The 11,446-nt window shown below is 52.9% G+C and overlaps 1 protein-coding gene across 1 annotated transcript; it reads left to right on the top strand.

Moving 5' to 3' along the window:
* Positions 1-86: 86 nt before the first annotated feature.
* On the top strand, positions 87-10,610 carry VSIG10L (V-set and immunoglobulin domain containing 10 like). The gene is made up of 10 exons (XM_081514616.1): positions 87-214; positions 295-1,128; positions 1,537-1,830; positions 1,979-2,263; positions 2,633-2,887; positions 3,417-3,695; positions 4,112-4,408; positions 8,036-8,149; positions 8,325-8,479; positions 8,942-10,610. Exons 1-10 carry the CDS (start codon positions 175-177, stop codon positions 8,999-9,001), a joined length of 2,613 nt encoding a protein of 870 aa, XP_081370742.1. The 5' UTR covers positions 87-174; the 3' UTR covers positions 9,002-10,610.
* The last annotated feature ends 836 nt before the right edge of the window (positions 10,611-11,446 follow it).

Here is an 11,446-nt window from a genome sequence, read left to right on the forward strand (position 1 = left end):
TGGAGTCGGTGGTTCAGCCACCAGATCCGGGTGGGGGATCCTGGCACCTCCCACTACATCTGTCTTTCTTCCCCGCCCAGGAAGCTACCAGTCCTGTCAGACTCGTCCAGCCCCGGAGGGATCAGTGCAGGCCCCAGGTCTTGTTCCAGTATCCTCGCGGGTGCGGCCAGCACCATGGATACCTCACAGGCTCTGCTGCTCCTCCTGCTCCTGGGTAAGCCCCTGGCTCAGCTGGTTCCCCACCAGCCCCCTTTTCTGCAGCCCAGCAACACCCTCCCCTCCTCTCCTCTGCAGCCTCCGGAGTAGAGATCCTCGCCTTCCAAGCCTCTTCTGAAATTCAGAGAACCAGACTCTCCTCGGACCCAGAAAGCTCTTCCCAGGGCCCGGGTGCGAAAGTTTCCTCCACCAATCCCCCCAGCTGGAAATTCCCAGATCAGACGGCAGGCTCAAAAGTCTCCACGGATACCCCGCTTTCCGAATGGTCTCCCAAGGGGCTGAATTTGAACGATTCCTTTGGGTCCAATATTTCTGCTGAGAGTGAAAATCTGAATCTGGAACCCTTCTCTGGAATCCCCAGTTCCAATGTATCTCCTGACACCTTGGGTTCGCAAGTTGCTGCCCCAAGCAGGGAGCCTCCCTTATCTGTTAGGACCCCAGCTTCCAACATTTCTGCTCACGTCCCCGATACTAAAGTCTCTGTGGAGGCTCCAGCTTCAACATACTCCGCTAAGGATGGGGATCTTGAGTTCTCTGCCCAGAGCCTGGGTTCCAAAGTGTCCTCAGAGGCCCATGCGGGGATAAGCTTCCCCTCACAGGCAGAGGAGCCTCTTGCGGTCCTGGTGGGGACCACCATCCAGCTCCTGCTGGTTCCAGTCCCCAGCCCTGGCCCCCCACCCCCTCTGGTGGTTTGGCGCCGAGGTTCCAAGGTGTTAGCAGCGGGGGCCCTGGGGTCAGGGGCCCCTCTGACTAGCCTGGACCCTGCTTACAAAGACCGCCTACAATTTGACCAGGTCCGAGGGGACCTGGAGCTCACCTCTGCTCAGCTGAAGGATGCTGGGGTCTACACAGCTGAGGTCATCCGGGCCGGGGTCTCCCGGCAGATCCGGGAGTTCACGGTGGGTGTGTATGGTAAGTGGGCTCTGAGGTCCAGAGAGATGACCACAGGGGCCTGCTGGTGGGCAGGTTACTGCTGTTCTGTGGGTGTGTCCTCCCCCAGAGTAAGGGGTTCCAAACAGAGAGAGGACTCCTGGGTTGGGAAGAGGCAGAAGAGGAGCTGGGGGTCAAGGCCGGTGCTTTAGGGAAGTTGGACCTGGGGACCAAAACTCCTGGGGGCACTGACTCCTGAGTCCCGGAGAGGAGGGAGTTGGGGACTCAGACTCAGTCTGTGAGAAGAGGATTCCTGGGGCTAAGAGGAGGGTTAAGACAGGGACTCAGCTGGGCCAGGTCCTGGGTGTAAGAGGTGGCAGGGAGTGGGTCTCGGACCTAAGGGACGCGGGGACTGAGAGCCTAGTCCTGAGCCTGTGCCCCCTTCCCCAGAGCCCCTGCCCGAGCTGTCCCTGCAGCCAGAGGCTCCGGAGACCCAGGAGGGAGCAGCGGAGCTCCGGCTGCGCTGCATGGGGTGGGGGCCGGGTCGCGGGGAGCTGAGCTGGACGCAGGATGGACGCGCCCTGGATACAGTGGCGTCTGTGGGAGCGGAGCCACCGCGGATCCGCGCAGAGGGCGACCAGCTTGTCATAGCGCGTCCAGTGCGCAGCGACCACGCCCGGTACACCTGCCACGTCCACAGCCCCTTCGGCCACACAGAGGCTGCGGCCGACGTCAGTGTTTTCTGTGAGTAGGGGGACGCCTCCGGTCGGGGACACGGATCTGAGGGCTCAGGCTCCTGGAGTCCCTAGGGAGGATGTCCAGTCTTCGGAAATCCTGGGGCGGCCCCAGATGACCCCGACCTTCGCGGTTTCAACCCACTTCTTCTGCCTAGATGGCCCGGATCTGCCGGTCATCACTGTCTCCTCGAACCGCGATGCCAACCCCGCCCTCTATGTCACCGCGGGGAGCAACGTGACCCTGAGCTGCACCGCCGCCTCGCGGCCACCGGCCAGCATCACCTGGAGTCTGGCCGACCCCGCCGAGGCCGCCGTGCCCGCCAGCCCGCGCTTCCTGCTGCCAGCGGTCCGGCCCAGCCAAGCCGGCGCCTACGCCTGTATCGCCAGGAACCCGCGCACCGGCAGCCTCCGCCGCTCGCTGCTCAACCTCACCGTGGCGGGTGAGTGGTGCTGGGCAGGGTGCAGGGGCGGGGCCAGCATGGAGGGGCGGGGATGCCCGGGAGAAGGGGCGGTACCAGCGAGCGGCTGGGACTCCTGGAGGGGGCGGGGCCAGCAGGGGGCGGGGCCGACAGGGAGGGGCGGAGATCTCTGTAGAGGAACAGGGATGCCCAGGAGAAGGGGAGGAGCAAGGATGGCCAGTGGGGTTGTTCACGTAGCCCTGGAGTTGCCTGAAAGCGAGAAGGGTTTACATGAGAATGGACGGGGTCAGTGCCTACGGGGCGGGGTCAGGTGAAGAAGAGGAGTGAAGGGGCTGGCGGGGAACGCGGACAGAGCCGACTGACCCCTTGATCTCTCCCTTTCCTCCACAGATCTGCCCCCCGGGTCCCCTCAGTGCTCAGTCGAAGGGGGTCCCGGGGATCGCAGCCTCCGCTTCCGCTGCTCGTGGCCCGGCGGGGTCCCTGCCGCCTCCCTGAAGTTCCAGGGTCTTCCTGAAGGCGTCCAGGAGGGACTGGCGTCCTCTGTGCTCCAGGCAGTGGTCCCCGCCCACCCCTGGCTCAGCGGCGTCCCCGTCACCTGCCTTGCTCGCCACCTGGTGACCACACGCACGTGCACTGTCACCCCGGGTGAGAGCCCGTGGGATTTCCTTACTGTTTACCCCGAGGAGGAGGGGGTACTGCTTTGCTCCTTTAAGACCCGAAGAAGGGGGATTTCCTCTGTTGTTAACCCTACGGATGTTCGGAGGTTTTCTCTATACCTCAAGCAAGGGCCGGTCCAAAGTTTCTTTCCTGGACCCACCAAGAAAACTGACACTTTCCCACGTGTTCAGAGCAACAAAGGGTTGAGAATAATATGACCTCCTCTGTTGGAGAAGGAAATGGCAACCCACTCCAGTGTTCTTGCCTGGAGAATCCCAGGGACGGGGTAGCCTGGTGGGCTGCTGTCTGTGGGGTCGCATAGAGTCGGACACGACTGAAGCGGCTTAGCAGCAGTTGCATGCACTTCATAAGTCCTCGTTAAGGAAGTCAGATAAAAGAATGAGTGAGGGAGTGAAAGGGCAGCTCTTCCTCTTGTGGCTAAGTTGCCCTATTAAATTCACCAAAGGGCGCAGGACTCCTTCTTTGACTTTCTTGCTTGGGTTTCTTCCACCTGTAGAGGCCCCCCGAGAGGTACTGCTTCACCCCATCGTGGAGGAGACACGGGCCGGGGAGGCAGAGGTAGCGCTGCTTGCCTCTGGCTGCCCCCCACCTTCCCGAGCATCCTGGGCCCGGGAAGGGCGGCCCCTAGCCCCAGGAGGCGGGGGACGCCTGCGGCTCACCCAGGGCGGGCGGAGACTTCTCATCAGCAACTTCAGCCTGGATCGGGACCTGGGGAATTACTCTGTATTGTGCAGTGGGGCGCTGGGGGCTGGGGTCGACAAGATCACCCTCACTGGTGAGTCCCACCTTTTCCCAGAACCTCTCTTCTCCCAAACCCAGGAGACTGGGATTCCAGCCAGTTCCTCCCTCAGACCTAGGGCTCCAGACCCCCACCCAGCCCTTCCTCCCTCAGACACAGAAATCTTGGTCCTGGGCCTCCTCCAACCCCAGACCCTAGGACTCCCACCCCCAGATCCCTGATCCCTCAGGGAATCCTGGACCCCAGTCAGTTCTTCCAGGGAAACCTCAGACCCTTGCTCCCTCAGACCCAAGAGTCCAGGCCCCCAGTCTCTTCCTTTCTTAGATCCAGGAGTTGGGGTCTCCAGACCATCTGCTCCTAGGACTTAGGAGCCCAGGTCCGTGACCCCCATTCCTCTCCCTCTTGGACCGGTGAATCCAGCTTCCACCTTGACCCCCCCCTCACTCCCCCAGGACCCTCCATCTCCTCGTGGAGGCTGCAGAGAACCCGGGATGCAGCAGTGCTGACTTGGGATGTGGAGCGTGGGGCCCTGATCAGCCGTTTCCGGGTCCAGGCACGGGTGGATGGCCCTGACCCAGGCAGAGCCATCGCCTCCAAGGACTGGGTCTCCCTGCTCATCCTGGGGCCTCGGGAGTGTTCAGCTGTGGTGCCCCTCCCTCTTCAGAACCCCAGGACCTGGGTCTTTCGTATCCTGCCCACCCTGTGGGGCCAGCCAGGGATGCCCTCCCAAAGCCAGATCTACCAGGCCGGTGAGTTGGAGCCTTTCTCCTGGACTTCCTCCTCTCAAGTCTGTTTAGTTGGATCTTCCTTCTTTTTCTGCGTTAGTTTCCTGGGGTTGCCGTAATTAGATACGTTGAACTGTGTGGATGGAAACAACAGAAATGTATTCTCTGCCAACTCTGGAAGCCAGGAGTCTGTGCAGGGTCACGCTGCCTCTGAGATTGTTGAGCTGTTTTTTGGTTTTTTTTTTTCCTGTACTGTGTGTCTTTGTGGCGCACGGGCTTCTCTTGTGGAACCTGGGCTCTAGAGCACGTGCGCTTTTCTTTAGCTGTGCCTCATGGGGCTTAGCTGCCTGTGGCATGTAGGATCTTAGCTCCCCGATCAGGAATGGAACCGTGCGTCCCATCTGAATAAGGCGGATTCCATTTTTAAATTAATTTTTAAATTTTGACTGCGCTGGGGCTTTGTTGCTTCGTTGCTTAGTTGCCCCAAAGCACATTGTATCTTAGTTCCCCAATGAGGGAGCAAACCCACATCCCCTGCATTGGAAGGCGAATTCTTAACCACTGGACCCCCAGGGAAGTCCCTGCCTCTGAGATTCTGCGAAGAATCCTTGCTTGCCTCCTTCTCTCTTCTGATAAAGCGAAAGTGAAAGCTGCTCAGTCGTGTCTGACTCTTTGCCACCCCATGGACTATACAGTCCATGGAATTCTCCAGGCCAGAATACTGGGATGGGTAGCTGTTCCCTTCACCAGGGCATCTTCCCAACCCAGGGATCGAACCCAGGTCTCCCGTATTGCAGGTGGATTCTTTACCAGCTGAGCCACCAGGGAAGCCCTCCATCTTCTGACAATGACTGTCAATCCTTGGCATTATTCCAGCCTCTGCTTCCAGCCTCCCATAGTCTCCTCCTCCTCCCTGTATGTGTCTCTGTCTTCCTGTAAGGACGCAAGTCATATCCGATGAAGGTCCACCCTCATGATCTCATCTTGATTGGTTGAATTACGCCTCCCCCTGCAAAAGATACAGTAGCCCCTTTATCCTCGGTTTTGATTTCCGAGGTTTCAGTTACCAGGGGTCAGCCACAGTCTGAAAATATTCGATGGAAAATCTCAGAAATAAACGATTCATAGGTTTTAAATTGCATGCCTGAGTAGTGTGATGAGATCTCACGCCATCCACTCCATCTTGCCTGGGAAGTGAGTCATCCCTTTGTCCAGCGTATCCTGCCTGTTAGTTACTTTGAAACTGTCTCAGTTGTCAAATCAGCTGTCATGGTATGTCAGGGCTTGTGTTCAAGAAACCCTTCTTTCACTTATTAATGACCCCAAAGGGCCAGAGTAGTGATGCTGGAAAAAATGTAGCTATGTAGGTTTTGATACGATCTATGACTTCAGGTATCCACTGGGGGTCTTGGAATGAATCCCCTGCAGATAAAGTGGCAGGGGACCTACTGTATTCTGACATACTGACCCTCAACACATATGAATGTGACCTTATTTGGAAATGAAGTCTTTGCATATCATCTTGACTTGATTACATCTGCAAAGACTGTATTTCCAAGTAAAGTCACATTCACGGGCACTATATCTTTTTGGTGAGGAGACAATTAGTAACACTCTCCAACTTCCTTTTAAAAATTTTTATTTATTTAGTTAGCTGCATCAGTCTTAGTTTCGACACATGGGTTCTTCTTTGCATTATGCAGGATCTTTCATGCAGCGCACAGACTCTCTAGCTGTGAAGCACGCAGGTTTCAGTAATTGCAAATACTCCCAGCTTCTAAGTATTGGATGCATCCATCCTTAGTTCTCTTCTCCACCTATATTTCTCCCCAGTGTGGCCTTTCCACTCTCACTGCCTTAAATATCATCAATACTCAGATGGCTCTCAAACGTCTGATCTCCAGCCCAGACCTCTGAACTCCAGACTTGAAAAGCCACCTCCCTACTTGACATCTTCACTTTGAATGTCCAGCTGACATTTCAGACTTTACATGTCCAAAATAGACCTCTTGATGTTTCCCCAAACTATACCCTGTCCACCCCCCTCCTGTCAACTCTCCAGTCTCCCTATCCTGGAAAATGGCAGCACCCACGTGCTGACATCACCTCTAACATCCCAAATATCTCCAGATATTCCTTCCTTCCAAAATGCTTGCTTTTTTTTTTTTGAGTTTTAAATTTTTTATTTTTAAAACTATGAAAGTATGATAATACATTTACAGGAGACTTGGAAACACAAAACAAAGTTACACATAGTTCAACTATATAATACAGTTATTTTTTAAGTAGATAAATTAAGATATTTAGCTTGAGTTTCAATATCAAACTCAAAAATTAATAGAATGTATAGACAGAAAAGTAGAAGGATATAGTAGATCTGAAAAGCACTATGAGCCAATCCAACATAATTAAAATTTATACAATTTTCACACAATAGCAGGGTACAAATTCTATTCCAAAATGCTTTCTTTTTTTTTTTTTTTCCAAAATGCTTTCTTAATCATCTACTTTTTTCCATCTTCACGTCTACACTCTGGTCAGACACCACAGTCCTCTCTTGCCTGGACTGCCACAGCCATTTTCCTGGTTTTTTTATGCCCCCTCTTGCCCTCCTACAATCCATCCTCCAAGTAGAAGCCAGAATTATGCAAATCAGATCACGTTGCTGCTGCCTTGCTTAAAAGCCTTTCATGCCCAGGCTCTGGCCCCTCTTAATCTCTCTAACCTCAACCCTTACCTCTTCCACCTTCATTCCATATCCTCCACCCACACTGGCCTTCATTGAACACAGATAACTCTTTCCTGCTTCTGAGTCTTTGCATGTTCTGTTCCCTCTGCTTGGAACACCCTTGTCCCCCTGTTTAGCATGCCTGGCTGCTTGGAACACCCTTGTCCCCCTGTTTAGCATGCCTGGCTCCTTATTCCCCAGGTCTCTGCTCAAATGTTACTTCTTCGAGGACCTTCCCTCACCAACTTTTCTAAATGTCACCTCCTCTTCCATTATTTCTATCATTTGCTGTTGTTCAGTGGCTAAGTCATGTTTGACCCAACAGCAAGGACTGCAGCATGCCATACTCCCGTCTTTCACTATCCCCAGGAGTTTGCTCAAATTCATGTCTATTGTGTTGATTGATGCCATCCATCCAGCTCATCCTCTGCCACCCCCTTCTCCTTTTGCCTTCAATCTTTCCCAGCATCAGGGTCTTTCCTGAAGAGTAGGCTCTTCTCATCAGGTGGCCAAAGTATTAGCACTTCAGCTTCAGCATCAGTCCTTCCAATGAATATTCAGGGTTGATTTCCTTTAGGATTGACTGGTTTGATCTCCTTGAAGTGCAAGGGACTCTCAAGAGTCTTTTCTAGCACAATTTAGAAGCATCAATCCTTTGGCGCTAAGCCTTCTTTCTGGTCCAACTCTCACATCTGTACATGACTACTAGAAAAACCATAGCTTTGACTCCAGGGACCTTGGCCAGCAAAGTGATGTGTCTGCTTTGCGCACCACAGTCATTCAGGAAAGGTTTAATGAACTGAGGTTGTGGGGGTCTCAGATTCCTGGGTTCTGACAAGCGGAGGGTTGAGGCAGAAGGCTCAGGAAACAGGTCCAGCTTTGGTTCCTGTTCCCCTTATCCCCTTTCTCTTGGTTTCTTCCAGGTCCCACCCTGGGCCCTGGGGCCATCGCTGGCATCGTTCTGGGGTCCCTACTAGGCCTGGCGCTCCTGGCAGCTCTTCTCCTCCTGTGCATCTGCTGTCTGTGCCGCTTTCGAAGTAAGTGGGGAACCCACCCCTGGAAAGAGTCCCGTTGGTTCAGCCTCTGAACCAATCAGCAGCAGTTACCTCATTCAATCCACCTTCAGCCCAGCTTCCTTTTGCCATTGACTGAATGGGCATATGGGAACAGCCAATCAAGTGTTCCTGTTTCTCTTCCTCCTCCCTTTCCCAGGAGAGACGCATAAGAAAAAGAAGCAACCCCACACTTGGACCCCTGTAGTCCTCCAACCGGAAAAGAAGGTGCAGAGCGTGACCCCAGTGCAGACCCCACAGCCTCTGCCCCTCAAAGTACCGCTGGAGAACCCTAGCCCAATCAAGGCCCACCCAGTGAGTATGGGTGCCCCAGGGTCCTGGAATGGGGGTGGAAATATTTGTGATTTAGTCAGGCAGAGGAGATGGTCTGATTTCTCTTCCTTCAGCTTTTCTTGTTGGTTCACAAAGTTGGTATATTTTCCCCCTCTTTTTTTTGATACATAGAAGTTGGACAGGACTTTCCATCATATATATATATATGAAATTCCAATTTCCCCAAAACGCCTTCATTATTTTCCATAAAAATTGGGAAAACTTCCATCTTCTCTCTGAAGTGAGATAGAACACCTCTTCCCCATAAAATCTGAGTTGTTGCATGCCTTATCCCTCCCAAGGGTGACTAGACATTTTCCCCCTTGCAAATGGAGGGAATTCAGCTAATTTTGAAGTGGTGCGAGCTAGCACTGGGAAAGGGTGAGTTATGTCACATCCAGGGTAACTCTTGTGGTTGTCCCTCGTCCCTCTTCTCTCTTCTAGGCCACCGGCATGCCTCCAGGTGGGGGCCCCAAAACCGTTCGGGCGGCCACACAGGTGTGAGCAGGGCGAGTGGCTCGTTCTGCGCAGGACTTTGGGGGCGGGACTTCCTGTTTGGCCTCCATAGCAGTCAGGGACTTTCTGTCCCGCTGTGATTGACGGTTTGACATGGAAAGTGGGACTTCCCATCTCCCTCTCAGCGCCCAAGAAGACTCTCCCTGTATTTATGCAACTAAGGAGATGGGACTCCAGGGCTGGGAGAGACTCCTGCTAACCGAACAGTGTGGTTTGTGCAGACTTCAAGAGGGCAAGGACCTGTGGCGGCCGGGCAGGGCTTGCTGTGCGGCTGGGAGCTGAAGAGGGTGCCCTCCCTCATACTCTGGAAAGGTCTGCCTATATCAATGTTTGCTTCCTCCAGGCTATGCCTCATCCAGCTCCCAGAACCTTCATCTTAAATCAGATCACATACCTCTTCTCTTTAAGCCCTTCTAGGGCTGCCCATTTCCCTTCAGATATTGTCCAAACTCCTCATTGTGACCTTTGAAGCCTTGTGGTTTGGCCTCTGTTGGCCTCTCTAACCTCCCCTTCCAGAAATTTCACCCCTGCTTCTCTTCTCCATACTTTAGTTTGCCTCCAGGCCTTTGCTTCTAGAGTTTACTGCACCTGGAGCAGGATTCTTTGCTCTGCATCGTTAATATTTCAAGTGTAAAGGGAATTATTACCATCTTAGAGGACCCTTCTCTAACCCATGACCCTAACTTGCCTTGGCTATGAATTGGGTCCTAGAGGCTCTGAACCTCCTGCTTCTTGTATGTAAATATGTAATTACGTGTTTAACCTCCGACTTCCTCTCTAAACTGAGAGTTCCACAAAGATAGAGACTGTGTCATTATCAGCAGCACTTAACACAGAGTTTGGCACAAAAACATCCATAAGTATTTGTCATCTGATCAAATGTCTGGGACCAGTGAAGTTCAGGGCTTGCTGCTGCTCTCCTCAGCAGGATGACTTCCTTTTCCAATTGAGTTTCTCACTGGAAATGTAAGGAATGCATCAGTGAAGATGATTTTGGCTGTAAGTGATAAAGTAAATGATGGCAAGAAATATGGAGGTAGGTAGTTTCAGTGTGGCTCAACAACTTAGTGACACCATCAAGTATCTGGGTTCTTTGTGTCTTCTGTTTTGCCACCTTCAGTGGGTTGGCATATTGTCTCAAGTTACAAGATGGCTGCTGCAGCTCCAGGCATCATGTGTTCACACAACTGTATCTAATGACAAAAGGAAAGGAGCAGGATTCCTTTCCTCACATGAATGAGGGAAAAAATTCCTGGAAGCCTGATAGCAAACTTCCCTTAAGTCTCATTGACCAAAGGCTGGAGGCTGGGACACCAAATATCTCAGTCTGTGTCATGGAAGGTGGGCAAAGATGAAAGTGTAAACAAATAACTGAAGCATAGGCAACAATACCTGTCTCAAGGGAGGAAAGGATGTGAGCCATTCTGGCTAAAGTTTGGTGTGAAAGAGGCCTTTGGAAAATAGAGACCTTGGATCTTTTTAGAAAGGTGATGGCTGGAGTCCTGGAACCTCTACATCTCTTCTGTGTCAGTGAGAATTTTCATTTCCTTTGTAATCACTAGAAATTGAAAACCTAACATGAATTGGTTTAAACATACATGGGACTTTATTGCTTATATAAGTGAAGGTAGACATCAGGTAAGTTTTGATCCAGTTGCTCGAATGATGTCATCGTGGACTCAGTTTCTCTAGACTTTCCACTCTGCATTCTTTGGTGTTTTTGTCACTCTCAGGCTCCATGTATTGCCTTCCCCACCAGTGCTATCCCCATAGACCCAAGATCTCTCCATGCGATGGAGAATAGACATCCTGCACATCTTGACTTCATACCATTGAGCCACATTATCCCAACAGAAGAGCAGCTCTTCCTGGGAAATCCACACTGCTCTGATGTTCGTTCTCTTATTAGTCTGGCTGGACCATGTGCCCACCTCTGAACCAGTCACGGTGGGAAACGGGCTATGCCAAGTAGCTTCAGCCAGTCAGGGACCACCTCTGTAAATAGGTTAATTCCAAATCTACCAAAGAGAAAGAGGAGCGCAGAAGTGACGCTGGGGAGGCACCACCAATGACCAGGAGTCTGCGCTCCACTCACCCATATGCTTACTGACATTGACACTGGCAGGCGGAGACTTTGGAAAAAGGCGTTTATTGGTGTGGCGGTCTCAACACTCCCCATGAATCGGAACACACGGCCCCCAGGGCCCCCCCGCCCCCCTCCCTGGCACCCCTCCCCCTCCCCTCCCTGTCCCCTGGACCCTGGGAATGGAAGACAATGTGGGATGGGGCCCCCATCTGAGGTACAGTCACTGCCCCTTGCCCCCCTGCCCCTGCTCTGCCCTCTCTCGCCCTCCCAAGCTCCGGGTGGTATAGTTTGGGGTGGGTGTTTATAGAGGGTCTCCCGGGAGCTGGAGTTGGTAACATCTTGGTCTG

The sequence above is a fragment of the Giraffa tippelskirchi genome, chromosome 7 (genome assembly GCF_054371585.1).
Source record: "Giraffa tippelskirchi isolate mGirTip1 chromosome 7, T2T-mGirTip1v1.2.pri, whole genome shotgun sequence".
Lineage (NCBI taxonomy): Eukaryota > Metazoa > Chordata > Mammalia > Artiodactyla > Giraffidae > Giraffa > Giraffa tippelskirchi.

What these genes read in the sequence shown, in the direction of transcription:
- VSIG10L (XM_081514616.1), top strand. Translation starts at nt 175, where the DNA reads ATGGATACCTCACAGGCTCTGCTGCTCCTCCTGCTCCTGG. An exon ending in GGCCGACGTCAGTGTTTTCT is followed by an intron (nt 1,831 to 1,978) that starts GTGAGTAGGGGG and finishes TCTTCTGCCTAG; the next exon opens with ATGGCCCGGATCTGCCGGTC. An exon ending in GCCCAATCAAGGCCCACCCA is followed by an intron (nt 8,480 to 8,941) that starts GTGAGTATGGGT and finishes TCTCTCTTCTAG; the next exon opens with GCCACCGGCATGCCTCCAGG.